Source organism: Pongo pygmaeus, chromosome 16 (genome assembly GCF_028885625.2).
Source record: "Pongo pygmaeus isolate AG05252 chromosome 16, NHGRI_mPonPyg2-v2.0_pri, whole genome shotgun sequence".
Lineage (NCBI taxonomy): Eukaryota > Metazoa > Chordata > Mammalia > Primates > Hominidae > Pongo > Pongo pygmaeus.
Window position 1 is genome coordinate 62,797,972 of NC_072389.2, and position 21,065 is coordinate 62,819,036.

At 40.3% G+C, this 21,065-nt stretch overlaps 1 protein-coding gene across 10 annotated transcripts in view; it reads left to right on the forward strand.

The window, feature by feature from the left end:
• Positions 1-21,065, forward strand: part of CGNL1 (cingulin like 1) — a 178,023-nt gene that overhangs the window by 64,367 nt on the left and 92,591 nt on the right. For all 10 annotated transcript variants that reach the window (XM_063652656.1, XM_054451099.2, XM_063652661.1 and 7 more), the window contains 6 exons: positions 1,232-2,848; positions 3,631-3,725; positions 5,610-5,715; positions 14,701-14,802; positions 15,342-15,490; positions 16,878-17,013. In XM_063652656.1, coding sequence (XP_063508726.1) covers positions 1,247-2,848; positions 3,631-3,725; positions 5,610-5,715; positions 14,701-14,802; positions 15,342-15,490; positions 16,878-17,013 — 2,190 coding nt within the window. In that variant the 5' untranslated portion in view covers positions 1,232-1,246. The remainder of the gene's footprint in view (positions 1-1,231; positions 2,849-3,630; positions 3,726-5,609; positions 5,716-14,700; positions 14,803-15,341; positions 15,491-16,877; positions 17,014-21,065) is intronic.

The following is a 21,065-nucleotide window of genomic DNA, read 5'->3' on the forward strand; positions in this document are numbered from 1 at the left end:
ATAAATCCAGGAGCTAGTTCTTTAGGGAAACAATTTTAAAAATACATACACATATATATTCTACCAGTGTAATCAAGAAATAGAAGAAAACATAACATTAGATAATAAATGATTTATCCTACCCAAATTCTGCAAATAAATTTGAAAATTGGATGGAATAGACGATTTTCTTGGAAAATGTGTTAGTAGATTGACTCTAGAATAGAAAGAAAACTCAAAAAGTCTCAAAAGTGGAAAAAAGAAAAAAAAGACAGCTGTTAATTTGTGACCAGTTGCTACTGTTCTTCCTGGAGTCCCTTTGCCATTGCGGTTTTGCAAAGTGTTAGAAGTGAATTTCTGGTGGGGAACCTCGGAGTGTGAGGCAGAGTGAGCCTCCTGCTTGGTGAGCTGTCTGCAGTCATCTGACAAGGTTGGCCACACGCCAGAAAGGCGATGGCAACTATTCTTGGCATCAGGACCCATCACAAAATACAGAGCCCTGAGTGTTCTTCATTTTTTAAATAACATTTTCCAGATCAATATGCTATTGAACTTTTTTGGTAAGAAGAAAAGATTGAAAATGATTTATAATCATTTAATTTCACTGTCAGTCTCACAAACAACTGATTTCTTATGGTAAAAATGTTGGAAACATTATATTCAAATAGTAGTGTTAAAGATTTTGCAGCAAGATTGTGCGTAAAAAAGGCTGAAAGTGTTTTGAAAGGAAAATGAACCGCAGAGTAACAAAGAAAAATGGTGAGCGTCAGAATTCCTTAGCTCTTAATTATTTTCATGGAAAAGTACCTAGTTCTCAAATGCTGGTAACTGGAACATCCTATTGGTTAAAAATAAACAGCATAAAGTTTCAGGAAACCAACTAAACTTAAAAAAAAAAAAAAAAAAAAAAAAAAAAAGGCAACCAGAACAGCCCAAAACAGAATAACAAAGTCAGAATAATGAAGCTATGCCAAAAGTGTCAGGTCATTACACGGGTTGTCTGCCCTCAGGCCAGGGTTCAAACCCAGTGGTGACAAACTCAGTGGCCACGTGGGCTGAAGGGCATCCAGAAAGTCCTGCTGGGTCACCAGAGGGCTGCCCTTCAGCACTTGGTTCTGAGGTGTCTTTGCTGTTTAAAATGTCTTGTTTTCTTTGAACTTTGAAGTTTTCCCTTCCTAATTATTTCAGTCTTCATTTAAACAGATGTAATTCTAACCTAATGTCCTCTTTTTACCCCATCTGTCCCTGGTAGCTGGAAGAGTGAACCATGGAGCTGTATTTCGGTGAATATCAACATGTGCAGCAGGAATATGGGGTCCATCTGAGACTTGCAAGTGATGATACCCAAAAATCGAGGAGTTCCCAGAACTCCAAGGCAGGCTCCTACGGTGTCAGTATTCGGGTCCAGGGAATTGATGGTCACCCCTACATTGTCCTGAATAACACAGAACGGTGTCTAGCAGGCACGTCGTTTTCTGAAAATGGGCCACCCTTTCCACCTCCAGTGATAAATAACCTGCCTCTACATTCCAGCAATGGTTCTGTGCTAAAGGAAAACAGTGAAGAACTGCAGCTTCCAGAAAACCCATACGCCCAACCTAGCCCAATAAGAAACTTCAAACAGCCCCTGCTCCATGAGGGCAAGAATGGAGTTCTAGATCGCAAAGACGGGTCCGTGAAGCCATCTCACGTGCTGAATTTTCAGAGGCATCCAGAGCTTTTGCAGCCCTATGACCCTGAAAAGAATGAGTTGAACTTGCAAAATCACCAGCCTTTTGAGAGTAATTGGCTAAAAACGTTGACAGAAGAAGGCGTCAACAATAAGAAGCCTTGGACTTGCTTTCCCAAACCCAGCAATTCCCAGCCTACCAGTCCCTCCTTGGAAGACCCGGCCAAATCTGGTGTGACAGCTATTCGTTTATGCAGCTCCGTGGTCATAGAGGACCCCAAAAAGCAGACCTCGGTGTGTGTAAACGTTCAGAGCTGTACCAAGGACAGGGTGGGAGAAGAGGCCCTTTCCACTAGCGGGAGGCCCCTGACTGCCCACAGCCCACATGCCCATCCTGAAACCAAGAAAACCAGGCCAGATGTTCTTCCCTTCCGGCGACAGGATTCAGCGGGACCTGTCCTGGATGGAGCTCGGTCCCGGAGGTCCTCCTCGTCATCCACAACTCCCACGTCAGCCAACTCTTTGTACAGGTTTTTACTGGATGATCAGGAATGTGCCATCCATGCCGACAACGTCAATCGTCATGAAAACAGAAGGTATATTCCCTTCCTGCCAGGAACTGGACGGGATATTGATACAGGATCAATTCCTGGTGTAGATCAGTTAATTGAAAAATTTGATCAAAAACCTGGGCTTCAGAGAAGAGGAAGGTCTGGGAAGCGAAACAGAATTAATCCAGATGACAGGAAAAGATCCAGAAGCGTGGATAGCGCCTTTCCTTTTGGCCTCCAAGGGAACTCGGAGTACCTGACTGAATTCAGTAGGAACTTGGGCAAGTCAAGCGAACACCTCCTCCGGCCTTCCCAGGTGTGCCCGCAGCGGCCACTGTCTCAGGAGCGCCGTGGGAAACAGAGCATGGGCCGCACCTTTGCAAAGCTGCAGGGAGCAGCGCACGGGGCTCCGTGTGCCCACTCCAGGCCTCCCCAGCCGAACATAGATGGGAAAGTTCTGGAAACCAAAGGTAGTCAGGAAAGTACAGTGATCCGTGCGCCCTCCCTTGGTGCACAGAGTAAAAAGGAGGAGGAGGTGAAAACAGCCACCGCTACGCTGATGTTACAGAACCGGGCAGCAGCAACTTTGCCTGATTCTGGTGCCAAGAAAATTTCCGTGAAGACATTTCCTTCGGCCTCAAATACTCAGGTAACACTAGTGCGATTCCTGTTTGTTTTTTTTCTCTTCCTTCTAAATAATCTAATGATGTACTCATGCTGCAGGAGGCCATAGGAATTACACATCCTCAATCTTGTATCAGGAGTCACACAGCTGATCTGTTTCAGGATCCAATTGTGTCCTACTCAGGATGTCCTACTGCCAATTGTATAGTTTTCTGGGTTCTTTGAAGTTCAGCTGGATTCCCATTGTGATCTCTCGATAAAGTAACTTGGCAGATGCTACAGAGAGGCTCAGTTGTTCTGTTTGTGTATGCATGAAATCTGAAAGTATGCAGAATTTGTTTCTACACAGAGGCTGAATAGTTAGGTTTGTGTAGATATATTAATTTTCCTCATAAAATTGAGTGACTGGGTTAATTTCTAGCCTGAAAAATTAGGTTAATTTTCATTTAGGTTAATTGTCAAGTGATAGATTAGAATCTAAGTGGCACATTTAGTGTTTTGATAGTAACAATAAAAAATAATGATATTGATAAAACGGTAAAAAAAAAAAAAAAAGTAGCTAAGTGCTAGGCACTATTTGTTATATATTACAGGATTGCACCAACCCTGTGCAGGTAGTACTTGTTAACCTCAATTTACAGGTGAGAAAATTGAGGCGAGGAGAAGTTAAGTAACTTCCCCAAGATTATGAAGCTGGTAAATGTTGTAACTGGCTCTAAGAAGGATGCTCCCTGGAGGAATTGTCTGGTATTTGGAAGCCTCTGGGAACTTCATCCGCATGGTCTAACAACAGGCCTTATGTTACAGGCCACACCGGATCTCTTGAAAGGCCAGCAAGAGCTCACTCAGCAAACCAATGAGGAGACAGCTAAGCAGATTCTCTACAATTACCTCAAAGAAGGGTTAGTGATTTTCCCTCTGAAAGAGCAAAGTATTGTTGTTTCTGGTGGGACTCTTAATTTCCTTTTCTGAGGGCTTAATGGTTACCTTCCTTTCTTGCCCTGTGCCAGCCATTGGAGGGTTAAAACTCAATGGCTGGGGTTTTCGTGACGGCATTTGTCTTGTGTGGTATGGGGTGGTGGCTTTGGGAGGGGTGTGTAGGAAGGGACACCATACTTTAAAAATTAAAATGAATACATTTTAAAAATGACCCTTTACTATTTCAAAAGCAAATTCAAAGATAGGAAGAGTGTCTACTCTTCAGGTTTGAATGGAGTCCGCCGTCACCTTGAGTTCTTCGACGCAAGGTGGTAGTCCTTTAGAAGTTACAAATAAAAACATCTCCCCTCCCCAGAGTTAACATTGGCCAAGAGGCCCTGCTTCCATTAGTTTTAAAGCATGTGTGAGTCATTTAAAAGCAGTGCTTTCCATGCTTATCTTGGTGGTTGAGGTGGAATAATCAGGGTTTCAGCCCTTACTTAGATACTAACTGTGCTGGAACTTGAGCAAGGAATTTGAAGTTTCTGTTTCAGTTCTCTCATCAGATATGATTAAGAGGAAGGAAAAAAAAAAAAAAGCTTTACAGCCTACATGACTGAAAACCAGCCACTTGGCAAATCCTCATTGGTATCAAAATACTGTATATTTTTGTATTGTGCCTTACAATTATTTGTCAGTTTTAGAGCTAACCAAATAGTAAGGCTCAAAATATAAGACAGGGGATCTTTTGAAAAGGAAAAAAAAAAAGTAACCCAAAAGATTAATCTAGCTAAGAACTGGTTATTAGTATCTCCCTGTGGAAGACTTTACCATGTTAAGATTAAGGTAGAAGAAATTTTGACTTTTAAAATTCATTATTTTTTTTTATTTTTTGAGACAGAGTCTCACTCTGTCATCCAGGCTGGAATGCGGTGGCATGATCTTGGCTCACTGCAACCCCCACCTCCCAGGTTCAAGAGATTCTCCTGCCACAGCCACCTGAGTAGCTGGGATTATAGGTGTGTGCCACCATGTCTGGCTAATTTTTGTATTTTTAGTAAAGACACGGTTTCACCATATTGGCAAGGATAATCTCAAACTCCTGACTTCAAGTGATCCACCAGCATCTGCCTCCCAAAGTGCTGAGATGACAGATGTGAGCCACTGTACCTGGCCAAAATTCATTAAATTCTTTTATGTATGTATTTTTTGGCACATGATTTGTTGAGACATTGGTAAGACAGACTTTAGTGGGAGGTGCCTGTTGAAGGAAGTTTATTTTAAATCTTTTTCTCCTAATTGCTGAGGGTGTGGTAGAAGTTAATAAAACTTAGTATCTCAGTGTTACCTGTGAAAGCCCAGACAAAGGGCTGCCATGTTGACAATCTTGGCTTAGGGGTTTTATTTTTTTAAACATAGGTTAAACAAATTAAGGTCATTGTAGATCATTCTTAGTGTAAGATTTAGATGTACAGCGTGTTTGTGTGTGTGAGAGAGATATACACATACCCACTTCAAAGAAAAGGAGAATTCTTTTTGGAATGGACATGAGCATTTGAATCAAACAACAAATTACTAAATGTTCACTGGATGTCTTCTCCAAGCTTACTGAGGATGTGTTTATGTCCCTCTCACATATTTGGAAGTGGGAACCCTGTCCCAAATTGAGTGGTAACACATCATTTATTTGAAAAAAAAAGACACCATCAATCCTACTCTCACACTGATTTTGTCTGAGGCTTTAATTAATTCACAGCTCCTGCAATTTATCTCCTTAAAGGACCTGTTGTGTGTGTGTCATGACATGTAAATTGTTCTGAGACCAATGGTTGTGTCCCTCATTGTTTTCTCTGCTGTCCCTTTTTCAGAAGCACTGATAATGACGATGCTACTAAAAGGAAAGTCAACTTGGTCTTTGAGAAAATCCAGACCTTAAAGTCTCGAGCAGCTGGGAGTGCCCAAGGAAATAACCAAGTAAATGGAAGTTTTGTATTTTGTAGAGTGCATTTAGCATGGAATGTGGTAAACAACTTGCTGTTTCTTCAGTCTGTATGTTTGTTTATAGCAGTAAGTGGGAAGTTGCCTGAGTAGTGAGGAGTACTCTTCATGTTTTACATGTTGCAGCAACATTTTATTGAGACAGAGTCTCTGTCTGTCACCCTGGCTGGAGTGCAGTGGTATGATCTTGGCTCACTGCAACCTCTGCCTCCTGAGCTCAAGCCATTCTCCTACCTCAGTCTCCCAAGCAGCTGGAACTACAGGCATGTGCCACCACACCCGGCTAATTTTTGTGTTTTTAGTAGGGTGAGGGTTTCACCATATTGCTCAGACTGGTCTCGAACTTCAGGCTCAAGCAATCCACTCACGTTGGCCTTCCAAAGTGCTAGGATTACAGGTGTAAGCCACCATGCTTGGCCTTACCCAGCCTTTTTTCCAGAAAAGTTTAAAGATATTTTATTTAAAATACATAGACTATAACAGGATGATACAAACAGATGGCGAGATTTAGAAGGGGAAAATAAGAATAGGAAGACTAGCACTGTCATAGGCAAACATGGAAGGTAAGTGTGAACAGGCTTGGACCCAAGCCCTAGAGCTTCAGGCGTGAAAGAGAATGGGACTAGAGACTGGTGACACTGACCAGCTGTGGTGCAGGGGACAGGAAAGAGCCCAGTGGTGCGAAGTTAGTTTTTAAATAACTGCCTGCCTGATTGATTGTGCTGAATTTGAGTGGGGACATAGAGATTTTCTTGGTTAAGGAAGGAGCTCTCTCACATTTGATAAACAACTACTCTATGTCAGACACACCTGGTGCCCTGGAAGGAAGCCGCTCATAAGAGAGTACAGCTAAACACTTGTTCCTCAATCTTCCACCACCTTGTGTGGAACTCATTTCTTGCTTGTCCATCTTCCTTTCCCCTCCCAGGGGAATTCTGCATGGGAAGGAAAGAGGAAGATACCTGGAGGCCGGTAACAGGAAACTTGTCTGTAGCTTCTTTCTAACTTGGGAAACGTACATACAGGGGATAATTTTAGGCATCAGCCTACCATCTTTACTACTTGTTATTCCCCCAGCACTCAGCTAACCCATGACTGCTGCTCTGGCCTCAAATAGAACAATGCTATACACACACATCTGCAATTCCCACTGGGGAATCTTTACACCATAGTCCTTGCATATACATAGCCTTGAGGAGCTCTACGTAGTTCTTAAAGTCAGTCCAGTATTTTTTTGCTAAAACTCTGAAGTCCAAATTATTAACACGATGCTTGTTTTTTTGTATACCTGCGTACAGGCTATGCAGAGAGTGCGGGTTGGAATCTCACTGGCTGTTATAGAGCAATATAAAGGGACTTGAACACAGGGGCTTTGGGTATAACTTAGCAAACAGATGAGTCTTCAACAAATATCCTTTTTATATTGTTTTATTGGGGTATAACTTATATAAAGTAAATTACACAAATTGTATCCATACAGTTCATTGAATTTTTAACATAGCTTTGCATCCATGCAAATATCATACAGCTCAAGATGCAGAACACTCCCATCACCCAGGTTTCCTGGGTTTCTTCCCCCATTAGTTACACCCCATTCTTCTGGAGGTAATCATATGCTGACTTCTATCACCTAGAGTCGTTTTGCCTTTCTTGACTTTTATATAAATTTTCACCATATGTATTCTTGTGTGTCTAGCTGCATTTCCTCAACATTATATCATCAAGATTCATTAGTGTTGCATGTACTGGTAGTTTTTTTGGTATCGAAATGTAGTTTTCCATTGTATCTGTATAACATAGTGTGTATTCTTGGTGTACATTTCTGGTTTGGGGCTATTAGGAATAAAGCTACTGTGAACATTATTGTACTTGTTTGGGGAGGGGAGTAAACACATTCACTCATTTCTCTTGAGAATATACCCAGAAGTAAAATTGCTGAGTTGTGAGTTAGGCATGTGTTTAACTTGTAAAGTATACCTGTTTGTTCTTAGAGTGGGTGCAGTCTTTGGCCTTGATGTTGAGATTGTCCTTGTGGGTCACAGACTAGGGGTGAACAGCCTGAACTGGGTAAGTCAGGGTAGCCCTTCTAGGGACAATGACACTAACGGTGCCTCAAGAGATCATAGAATTATTTGTGAGAAGAAGGGAAGCTGGGGTGTTCTAGGTTAAGTGAATAGCACAGTCAAATATAAAGAGGCATGGGTTTGCCATGTTGAGAGGGAATTTAGTGTAGTGGGAACACAGAGCCAGGATGGGCTGAGGAAGAGCCTGGTAGCAAGGACCTTGGAAGTTGGAAGTTACTTAAGAAGTTTCCATTTCAGGCTGGGAAGGGGATGGGTTACCATTGTTGGATTTTAAACAGATGTGAATACCATTGTGTTTGTGAAAGTTTATTCTTTTTGTGGCTTTTGGAGAGAGGTAAGATTAGAGGAAGGGAGACCAATAAAAAGCTAATGCCTGTCTAGGTGTGGTCCCTCACACCTGTGACCCCGGCACTTTGGGAGGCTGTGGAGGGAGGGTTTCTTGAGGCTAAGAGTTTGAGACCAGCCTGGGCAATGTAGTGAGACCCTGTCTCTAGAAAAATTAAAAAATTAGCTAGGCGAGGTGGCACATGCCTGTAGCCCCAGCTACTCAGGAAGCTGAGGCAGAAGTCACTTGAGACCAGGAGGTGGAGGCTGCAGTGAGCTATGATTGTGCCACTGTACTCCAGCCTGGGTGACAGAATGAGTCACTGTCTCTTAAACGCAACAACAAAAGAAGCTGCCAAATCAAGAGATGATGAGAAAATGAACCAAGACTCTTAGACTTCAGGTTCCTATTACAGCTCCATGACTGTTTAATTGCCATGTTTTCCTACTCCTCTTCCCTCCCTCTTAGGTTTGGAATCTGATTACTTGCTGGCAAAGGTTTTAGAGTTTTATCTTTGCGGTGTCAGTTAAGTGATTAGGAGAGAATGTAAGAACCCTTTCCCTTAGGGACGGAGACCATATTGGAAAACAGCAAAGCAGGTAGAGATTTTGTATGGGAAAGAACAATGTATAATTTCCCTCATTGGGTTGGATTTCTGTTTCTAAAATGGATTGTTATTTTGCCTAAGAAAATTGGAAGTTGTGTGTTTGTGTTTCTAATCGTCTTCACAGGAGTAGGTAGGGAAGTACCTCATTCCAAGTTTATCACACACAACTTGCACCTGGATTCAGGGATGTGTGAGCCAAGATGCCGCTGTTTCTAGCTTTGATTCCTACTTTTATTTCTTCCCCTCAGCTATTTGTAGTTTTCTAACCACTTTACTGTAGGATTTTAGCCAAATCCTTTTGAGAGAATCATCGTGTTATTTTCATGGAAGAAGAAGAAGAAAAAAAGATCCATTAATATTCATACTCAGATCAGAGAGATAATATTTCGTAATAGACTCTCTTCAATCAGGTCCCTCTTCATTATGGAAATGTAACATCTGAAAGGAGAAAGCCAATTTAGCTAACATACACTTACTACTTGCATACAGGCTATGCAGAGAGGGATGGAATCTCACTGGCGGTGATTGAGCAATAATCTCTAGTGTAATGTAGATTACACTGTAACAAATATGTGTATAAAGGGTCTTGGGAACACAGAGGCAGGGGCTTTGGGTTTAACTTAGCAAACAGATGAGTCTTCAACAAATATCTGCTTTTATATTGTTTTATTGGGGTATACCTTATATAAAGTAAATTACACAAATTCTATCTATACAATTCATTGAATTTTTAACATAGGTTTGCTTCCATGCAAATACTATCTAGATCAAGATATAGAACACTCCCATCACCCAGGTTTCCTGGATTTCCTGTGTTCCTTCCCCATAAATTGTACCCCCTCCTTCTGGGGGTGATCATATCCTGACTTCTATCACCTAGAGTAGTTTTGCCTTTCTTGAATTTCACATAAATAAAATTTTACAATATGTATTATAATAAGTATTCTCGTGTGTCCGGCTTCATTTCCTCAACATTATATCAGCAAGATTCATTAATGTTGTGTATACTGGTAGCTATTTTGTATTGAAATGTAGTTTTCTGTTGTGTTATCAGTCAACATAGTGTATACTCTTAGTGGTCATTTCTGGTATTTGGCTGTTAGGTGTAATGCCACACTGAACATTACTGTCTTTTTATTTTTTGTAAACTCACTCACTCATTTCTCTTGAGAATATATCTAAGAGTATAATTTCTGGGTTGTAAATTAGGTGTACTTTTAACTCTTAAATGTTGCCAAATGATTTTACACAGTGATTGAAACAATTTACACTCCTGGTAGTGCGGCATGCCAGTTCCAGTGGCTATATCCTCTGTAATACTTAGACTCTCTTCCATTACTTTGGTCTACTTGTCTCTCCTTGCACTACTATCATACAGTTTAAATACTGCAACTTTAGTAAGCCTTCAGATCTGGTAGCTTTATTCTTCTCCGAGATTATCTTAGCTATTCTAGGTCTTTTGCCTTTCCATATAAACTTTTATCAGCTTCTCAATTTCCACCAAGAAAAGCCTCTAGGAATTTTGATTTGGATTATACCGAATGCATAGATAAATTTGGTGGAACTGACGTCTTAATGTTATTGGTGTTCTTATTTGTGAACATGAACTTTGTCCCCACTTATTTATGTCTTTAGCATCTCTCAGCAGTGTTCCGTCATTTTTGTTAGAGAGGTCTCGCACATCTTTCATTTAGATGTAGTCCCTTTCCAGTGCTGTTCATTCCTTTCTGTACTTCTGCGTTTCCATCTCGGACTGGTTTCCTTCAGCCCAGAGAACTATTTTTTTAACATCCTATAGTACTTTACGGGGGCATTGTTTGAGAATAGCTGTCATTCACTCTCAGTTTTGAGGAACTCTAGTGTGGCAAGTATTGTTTTGCTTCATGAATTTAAAGACATTATTCGTCTTTTGACCTCAGTTGGCTCCACTGGAAAGCCAGCCATCATTCTTAGTGTTATTCTCTTGAAAGCGGTGTGTCTTTTCCCTCTGGGTGCTTTTAATATTTTATGTTTATTGTCAATTGTTAGATTTTGACTATGACGTGCCTAAGAGTGGTTTTTCTTTTATTTATTTTTCTTGGGGTTCACTGAGCTCTCGACTTGATAAGTTCATCAGATTTGAAAAATTCTTAGCTATTATTTATTTGAATATTGCTTCTTTTACATTCTGTCTCTCCCAGCTCTTCTGAGACTCCAATTACATGTATCTTAGAAATTTCGATGGTGTTCCTCATATCTCTCGTGCTCTATTCTCTCTCTTTTCGTGTGTGTGTGTGTGTGTGTGTGTGTGTGTGTATGTTTGGAGCATCAGATATTCTGGATATTTTCTGTTGACCTTTCAAATTCATTAGTCTTGTTTTCTGGCTACGTCAATCTTACTTTAAGACTTTTTCTTTTAAGATGTCTTTAAAAGAATGTTTTTCTTCATCCTTCTTTTAAAGGATGGTTCTTTTAAGAACTTTTCTTTGGCCAGGTGCAGTGGTTCACGCCCGTAATCCTGGCAGTTTGGGTGGCCGAGGTGGGAGGATTGTTTGAGGCCAGGAGTTTGAGACCAGCCTGGGCAACATAGTGGTCTCTACAAAAACTATATTTAAAAATTGCCAGGCATGGTGGCTCGTGCTTGTAGTCATAACTGCTCAGGAGGCTGAGGTAGGAGGATCACTTGAGCTTAGAAGTTTGAGATTACAGTGAGCTGTGATCCAATGAGTTCTTAACTTTCAGATATTGTGTACTGCTGTTTTAGAATGTCTACTTGGTTATATTTTTGTAGAATCTACCTCTGGAACTTGATTAAAAAAAGAAATCCCTTTGTTGGGCCAGGCACGGTGGTTCATGCCTGTAATCCCAGCACTTTGGGAGGCCAAGGTGGGTGGATCACCTGAGATCAGGAGTTCCAGACCATCCTGGCAAACATGGTGAAACCCTGTCTCTACTAAAAATACAAAATTAGCCAGGTATGATGGTGCGCACCTGTAACCCCAGCTATTTGGGAGGCTGAGGCAGGAGAATTGTTTGAACCCAGAAGATAGAGGTTGCAGTGAGCCAAGATCTGGCCAATGCACTCCAGCGTGGGCAACAGAGCAAGACTCTGTCTCAAAAGAAAAAAAAACCAAAAGCCCTCTGTCCATAATTGTTTCTATTTTAAAAATATTAGTTATAGTTAATTTGAAGTCCTTATCTGTTAACTTTAACATCTGGGTCATCTGTCATGTCTGTTGTTTATTTTATTTAGTTATTGGTTAGTTCTTCCTACTTCTTTGCATGTCTAAGGATTTTTTTTTTAATTGTATGCTAGACCGAGTGGGTGATGAGTTATAAATGTTCTGGAATGTGTTATCTCCCCCTGAAGAATGTTAAGTTTTGTTTTGACAGACAGTTAAATTACTTACAGATTACCTTGATTCTGTATGGTTGGTTGTTCTAGGCATTATTAGGGAGTGTCTATTTAAGTTGTTGCCTTTACTCCTAAGACATGACCCATGTTCCTTTCTTGGATTTCAAATGGATGCCAGAATGTCCACCAATGTTTCTCTATTTTGGTTGAGTTGGAACCCTAGTGTCTCCCTAGCATTGGGCAACCTGTGACGTTTCTATTGGGTTCTTTGCCTCCTAATAGCTCTTCTCTGCAGTCCTCTTGAACTCTTGCTCTGCTCTTATACAGCTTAGGATATCATCCAAGAATCCAGGGAGTATTTGTTGTAGGTTCTTGGAACTTCTTCTGTGGAGCTCTCTCCTCTCTCATACCCTGACCTTGAAATCCCTGTTGCTTACCATCTCTGAACTCTAATCTCTGTTTCTTTCATCAGTGAGTTGCCACTCTCTGGACACTTTTCTCACTTAAATTAACAAACCTTATTTTTCAGAATAGTTTTAGGTTCTCAGCAAAATTGAGTGGAAAGTGCAGACAGTTCCCGTTTACTGTCCTGTCCCCACATATGCCCTCCACCACTGTTAGCATCCTACAGCATGGAGCGCACCTCTCACAATCAGGGGACCTACCCTGGCACATCATTATCACCCAAAGACGTCCATAGTTTATGTTAGTGTTCACTCTTGGTGTTGCACATTCTACAGGCTTCTGACAAATGAATAATGACATGTATCTGTCATTTAGTATTATACAGAATAGTTTCGCTGCCCTAAAAATCCTGTGTGTTCTGCCTGTTTGTTCCTTTCTCTCCCCTAACCTCTGGCAACCCATAATCTTTTTATGGTTTCCATGGTTTTATTTTTTCTGGAGTGTTCTATAGTTGGAATCACACAGTATATCACCTTTTCAGTTTGGCTCATTTCCCTTAGTAATGTGCATTTTTTCCCACGCGTTTTGATGGATTGGTAGTTCATTTCATTTTAGAATTGAGTATTAATATTCCATTGTCTGATATACCACAATTTATCCATTAACTTTTTAAGGGCATCTTGATTGCTTCCAAGTTTTGTCAGTTATGAATAAGGCTTCTATAAACGTTCATGTACAGGTTTTTGTGTGGACATGAGACTTCAACTAATTTGGGTAAACACTCAGAGGGCAGCTGCTGGGTTGTATGGTAAGAGCATGTTTAGTTTTGTAGGAAACAACCGTACCATTTTCTAAATTATCTGTATCACGTTGCATTCCCACAAGCAAAGAATGAGTTTCTGTTACTCCACATCCTTGCCACCATTTGGTGTTGCCAGTGTTTTGAATTTTGGCCATTCTAATTCGTATATAGTGGTATCTCGTTGGTTTGTCTGTTTTTTGAGTTGGAGTCTTGCCCTGTCACCCAGTCTGGAGTGCAGTAGCATGATCTTGGCTCACTGCAACCTCCACTTCATGGGTTCAAGTGATTCTTCTGCCTCAGCCTCCTGAGTAGCTGGTACTACAGACGTGTGCCACCACGCCCAGCTAATTTATGTATTTTTAGTAGAGACGGGGTTTCACCACGTTGGCCAGGCTGGTCTCAAACTCCTGACCTCAGGTGATCTGTCTGCCTCGGCCTCCCAAAGTGCTGGGATTACTGCATGAGCCACCCCACCCGGCCTCATTGTTGTTTTAATTTGCAATTTCCTAATGACGTTGTCTGTGCTTATAAAATTTTACTGTGCTGTGGTTTGGAAATGGAGTCATGGAGAACCCAGGGTGAATGTGGGGCTACCTCCTGTCTTTTCCTTTGTAAGGATCATAACTCTGTGTTGCTTGCTTTTCAGTGCCTGCCAACAATTGCTTTATATATTTTTGTCTAGCTTTCATAGTTTTTGCTGGGAGGGTAAATATGATATTTGCTACTCTATCATGGCAAAACCAGAATTCTAACAATCATTTACTGAGATTTGATTAAATTTATGAGATGCATTGGGTTCTGTAGATACAGAGGTGCATAAAACCTGGTCCCTGCCCCACAAAAGTTCATAATCTCCTGATGTAGTGATTCTCAAACCACTGTTAAGAAACACTAAAGCTAAACTATGTTCTGCCATTAAAATAGAAAAAATGAATGTCTTTACTTACAAAAAGATTTTGTTGCTGATTTTTTGCTAACCATTGATTTCCATGCTCTGGAATATAGAATTTATTATGGAGAGGCTTTTTAAGTTTTATTATCCTAAATTTAATGCATTACTATTTTATAATATTCTACAGAATACATTACGGACTTCTAACAAATATGCCACCTATGCAAGTTTTAGTCATATTGGACTAGTGTTGAGATACCTGATGAAACGATGCCTGTGATTGGTAAATGCTGTAGAATAAAGTTCACTGGAGTCCCAAGGTGGGCAGTAACATTAACTCTGCCCACCAAATCAGGGAAGTTTCCCTGAAGGGGTTGATGTTTGAATTGGGTCTTAAAATGTTTAGTGTTATGCCTCATCTGTTACTGCACTGATTATATTTGGAGGGGGAAGATAATTAAAATAAAGCACCCTGAACATTTAAATTAGTATATCTTTGCAATTAATTATAGGCTTCTAATTCCACATCTGAAGTCAAAGATCTATTGGAACAGAAAAGCAAGTTGACCATAGAAGTGGCTGAACTTCAGAGACAGCTTCAACTGGAAGTCAAGGTATCTGGTTTTTCCTTTATGTTATTTTTTCCATTTCTGTCTTGGTTGATAAAGAATATTTTACATGCGTTGAGATACCCAGAGTGAAAGCCAATTTTTTTTTCCCCCAAAAGAAACATTCCTCTAATCACTGAGTAAATTCCTGTGTATTTGGCTGCTGCTGTCCAAAGAATTTTTTTTTTAATGTAACCAAAGCCTATAGAGACTGTTTGCTTAGACAGAGTAAAAGAAACCCTGTTGGATATAGGCAGGCCAATGGGAAACTAAATGTATATAAAACATCTGAACTAAATCATAGAAATAGCAGAATGAGGTTTGGCTGTGTTTGTGTTTTCTTTTACAAGTATTACAGTTCATTAAATATAAATATTTGATGTTCTTTCTAGTTAAGAACTCCCGTGCCTTAATTATATAGTTTGATTAAGTTGTTTAATAATGTAAGTGCAAAGATATGGAGTCTGCTTGTTGAGAAGTAGGCCTCTCTCGGGTTACGTTAATGTACAGTGGAGGTACTTTAAAATCACACTGATTCCTGTTAGAATCAACAGAACATCAAAGAAGAGAGAGAGAGGATGAGAGCAAACCTAGAAGAGCTCCGAAGCCAACACAACAAAAAGGTGGAGGAGAACTCCACATTGCAGCAACGACTGGAAGAAAGTGAAGGGGAGCTCCGGAGGAATCTGGAGGAGTAAGTTCTGGGCTGAGAGCCTGTTGCCCTTCCCAGGTTCTCTATGACATGTAGCTAGAACCTTTCTGTCCATTTAATTCTACCCAGCCTTCCAAATATTTATAAAGGCAGCTGACTTTTCCTTTTCTTCCTCTTATCTTTGTAAAATTGTGAAGCTGGCGACACATGTAGACGGATAAACAAAAAGGTTAGTAATTCTTAACATTCTTTGTGCACCTTGAAGTATGCGTTACAAAGTTTCAGTCCTTAAAGTGGACCTCCTAGCAGGTAAGTGGGAAGCAGGGAGCACTGAGTGCTGATACTGAAAGACAGAGTTCAAGGAGCCTGGGTCCACCTTCTAAAAAGCATGTGTCACGTGGCCTCCGTGAGCTCTCAGCCTGTGCATTTTATCCTGGATGGTGCTGGTGTTTGCAATGGGTGCTTATACCTCCTTTGAGTCTATAGAGAAGAAAAGTTAGGTCCGAGATGCCCCTGCCATTGTGTTGTATTAAAATCTGTGGCAAAGGAATTGAAAACCAAGTTCTGAGAATACACAGTGCCATGACGTCCTGTGGACACGACAGAAGCCTTAAGTGGAAAGTCAAGTGGGAATGAAATCTAGGGGGAAGTTCAAGAAAAAGAGGACATTATATAATAAAAGCATTTGATTGTCTTTGCAGTTTTGATGGTGGTGTTTTGTGTTTAAAAGAATCATAGAGGCTAATTGCAGAAAAGAGTTTAGTAAGAAAAAAATCAGAAAATATATAGTAAAAACTTTACAAAATAAAAAGGTATAGTAGTTGTGAGTTTGGTTCAGGGCAGAGTTTTGTAAACTTTTTTTTCATCAAGTGGTGATTATTTTGGGGTTTGTGGGTCATATAGTCTGTTGCACACACTCAGCTCTGCCATTGTATCGTGAAATGAAATGGCTACTCATAAATGAATGAGCATGACCATGTTCCAGTAAAACTTTACAATAACAGGCAGTGGGCTGAACTGGCCCACAGACCATAATTTGCCAACTCTCCTGGCTAGAACACTGGGATAGTAGACAGTGGAAGGATGGAGTGGCTTTAGTGGGAAATTTTTCTTTTTCATTTCTTTATCTTCTACATTCAAATTCTAGTACCCTACCATCTCCTTTTGGGGAGAAAATGTCTCTGTATAACCATACCCACTTTGTTGGTTTGAGTTCTCATTTATCCTCTTGTGAGCAATTAGACCATAGCCTAAGTTCTTCTCAGGCACCTTTGCAGGTTGGTGGTCCCTTGCTCAGTGCAGAACAGAGAATGGGGAGGCTCCTTGGGGCTTTAGAGACTTGTGTAACCCTCTGAAGATCAGAAATCAGACTGGATGGAAATAAGCAGAGCCCAGGAGAGCCTGTCTAATGGGCTTCCTTCCCTGCCAGGCTGTTCCAGGTGAAGATGGAACGGGAGCAGCATCAGACTGAGATCAGGGATCTCCAGGACCAGCTCTCAGAAATGCACGATGAACTGGACAGTGCAAAGCGATCGGAGGACAGGGAGAAGGGAGCTCTGATTGAGGTAAGCGGGGCTGTGGGGTCAGGTGATAAGACAGGCCCCACCTGCCTGGAAAGATGGAGTGGCTGGGGTTTGTGCACTGCGAGCCACTTTCTGATGTGCACACCTGCTCCACCTGTGCTCTTATGAGCTGTGAGTCAGTGGATGCACCTGATTCTCTCCTCTCGGCTTGGCATTTGCTAATTATTATGAGTTTTTATTATGTATTCTCTCTTCTCTAAATTAGATTATTATCTTGTTGAGGTATTAGATACACATGTATGAAATTATTAGAAAGCAAGAATGTTGGTTTTGAATATCTACATTTTTGGGAGAGGGAATAAGTATAATTGAGGGTCAGAAAAAGACACGACTTTTATCTCTGCACCCATTTAGGTGTTTGATGTTTGCTGTAACATTATCATCACCTGTATTCTAGCATAGTTTTGGAACCTACTTCTTTATAAGTGTGGTTTGTAGGAATAGCCCAACAAAGAGATGATAAACAATTTAGAACAAAGCCAAAAAAAAACTAAAAGTCAAAACATAAAGGTACTTTGTTAATATTTAATTTTCTACTTCCTCCCTCTTTGGGCTTCGGTGTTTTCTCTCTCCCTTACTTGAGGCTAGAAGTTTCTGGCTCTGAAGTCCCTGGAACACTCTTTAAGTCTCAGTTGTCTACTGTTCTGTCACTCCTTTCCTCCTCCAGTTTTGAAATAATTCCCCAGGAGAGATTTTAGGTCCTACTTTTTAGAACTTAGCCTTTCTTCACCCGAGGACCTGGCAGGAGCTCAGAGATGAGTGACTCTGGTCACCCAGCCCAGGAGTTCTCATGAATCCATTTTTCACATAGGCAGAGGAGGGTGATTGCCTCTTCTCCTCATATGACCATCTCTCTCCCTATTCAGACCTTTTCTCCTGAGAAGCCCTCAGCATTGTTCCTTTCCAACTGGGATTCCTCTTTTTATCAAATGATTCCTTAAAAACCACCACATTCTTGGTATAATACTGCTTCTCATGGTGCTGTTTTCTCTCAGGGCTCAGAGTTACAAAGACAAGAAGATATGTGTATTTATCACTGAAATAATATTAAAACAACATAAAATGAAAATTTAAAAAAGGGGGAGGGGAGGACGTACACATACTTTCCTAATACCTAAGCAGCCATTTTTATTTCTATAATCTCTGTTTGCCTCCGTATCTACTGATAGGTTTCATCTACCCACGTATATATAAGGACAATGATAATGTCCCTACAGTTTTGATACCTGCTTTTAAAAGTTAAGATATTAAAAATGTTCTTTCTTATTATACTTTATGCTCTTTGTATTTCATTTTTAAGAAGATAAACCACAATATATTTAACCATTCTCCTACATTTTTTTCCCTTTTTTGTAATTATGAAACAAAGATTGTGGGGAACATTTTTCACATTTATCCTTTTACTACTTTAAAAATTGTTTCCAAGGATAAGTTTCCAGAAATAATGTCACTGAACAATTTATGGCTTTCAATAAAAGTGTAGCTTCATGAACAAATTTAAATAGAAGATAAAACATTGTCATATTCTTGATTCCTTGTGTGGACATTTTATTGGTTCTAAAAGGGAAAGATGTTATGTTAGCTCTTGGGAAGTCTCTGAAGTTGCTGATTTTCCCCAATAACTGACAGCTGTCACTGTGAGTTGCCCCCTGATATCCCCTGTCCTTTGACCTTGCACATGTTTTGTATCTTCTGCTAGCCAGCTAATTCAAGAGCAATCACCTTTGCTTCTTTCCCCATTTCACATCTAGCACAGTGCCAAGCAACAGAGCAAATGAATAAATAATTTTTCGTATTTAAATTACTTTAAAAATGTCAGCATTTTTTAAAAAAGGGAATAATTCTGAAATGAACTGCATACTTCTTTTCCTCTTTAAACATGCCATACTGCATATCTATTAACTGAACATCATTAGTTTATTGATTTATTTATATTGATAATGGGATAACGATATGAGACTGTTTTGGTGATGTGTTCAGGCAGAGGCTGATAATGCGAGATACAGGAGTGGGCAATAGCACATATTTTCTTAAACCTGTTCGTGATGTTGCTGGCTTACAGGTAGTTTGTCTCTTTCCCATAACAGGAACTGTATCATTTACTGCTGCCTTTCTGCAAGATGAGTTAGAGTGTAATTAGCCTTCCTAGGCCAAAGTGGGTTCCTCTTGCTCCAGAAAATCACTCTCTGTTTTTATCAGTTTCCTTTGACTTGTCAGCAACACTTAAACTATGATCTGTGGTTTCTACATCACTAGTAAAATAGACCCTGTCTCCTTGTCGCTTTCAATTTATTCTTCATATCTTAATAAAAAGTGGCCTGGGGGAATTTGATAACAGAGTATAGTTGTGGCCAAGTTTCCCATGGCATTTAGCTTGGAACAAACTTTTAACACAATGAGCATTAAACACTTATGCTTCTGAATGTTTGAAAAAGGTTGAAGGCCCAAGGTTTGCAAGTCCTGCATAATGGACCAGATTTTGCATGAAATATCTTTTAATATGTCACATTTTGTTAAATAACATCGGACTCCTGTATGCAATCAGTAAAGTAACATTAAGAAGGAATAGGCTGCTCTGTCTATGGAGTAGCCATTCTTTTATTTCTTCTCTAATAAAGTGGCTTTCACTTAAAAAATAAAAAAATAAATAAAACAGTTTAAATAAAAAGAAGGAAGGGAGAAATAGTAGAAAATACTTTCTTAGAGTAAACCATAAAATTGACCAACAATGGGTTGACTTTGTTATTCTTAGTTAAATAGATGATTCTGAAATTTTTTTTTTCAGCTCAAGTTACAAAAATGATTATAGAACAGGTTTCCACCACTTCTTTGTCAGGAATGCATTACCTTCCATTCTGAGGGTGACAGGTCAACGTGAGATGCTCGCTAAGTGTCATGGTGGTGGGGTTTTCTAATTATCAAATGTCTGCTTTGATGGGAGCCTGTGGTGCTGAGAGATGGGCCTCACTCCAGCAGAGTCTTGTGGTGTTTTATTCCTGTCATTTGCCAAGATGCAGGTACTTCAGTCTCATTAAAATAGTCTGGTTATAAAATTGTATTGGTCTGAGGAGAGATTGTGCTTAGAAATTATGTCTCTAAAACTTCTTTTGTAATGATATTATTGAACATTCTACAAATTTTTATAAAAAAGGAAACCAAAAATACCATGATTCTCACCAGCCGTGTGATGCTTCCTCAGCCATCCTTCTGGAACAAAAAAATGACAGAATTCTCTGTCAGCTACCGTTGATATAAAACCTTTTATTTGTGCTCTCAGTGAGCATGGACCAGAGATAGGGACCCTGTGGAACTTATGGGAAGCACTTATGCAAAAGAGGGTCTAGACTGATGTCTTCCTCATTTTGATGTGGCATGCTCATGCACAGGTGGTGTGGGAAGTAAAGCTTTTTGTGAGCAAATATGTTGCCATTCTGGACATCCAGGTGCCTGTTTCTCAGTGCACATGGTCTTGGAGTGGCCACTTGCTGCTGCTGCAGAACAGCTGGTCCCATAGTGTGTTTCTTTTTCTCTCAGATCTCTTTCTACCTGTCTCTTCAGGCTCTGGTCGTGTTTCTTTGCTTTAGTTTAAGAAGATGGACCTCCTTAAAGGGCCTTGCAGCCAAACACAGTGCTCTGTTTTGTTGGCATCTGTACTAGGCTGTTTTCATGCTGCTGATAAAGACATACCTGAGACTGGGCAACTTACACAAGAAAGAGGTTTAATGGACTCACAGTTCCATGTGGCCGGGGAGGCCTCATAATCATGGCAGAGGGTGAAAGGCACATCTCACATGGTGGCAAACAAGAGGAGCGAGAGCCAAGTGACAGGGGTTTCCCCTTATAAAATCATCAGATCTCCTGAGACTTATTCACTACCACAAGAACAGTATGGGGGAAACCACCCCCATGATTCCATTATCTCCCACTGGACTCGTCCCTCAACATGAGGGAATTATGGGAGCTACAATTCAAGATGAGATTTGGGATGACATAACAGCATCTAATGGATGAACTCCAGTGTGACTGTTTGCTTC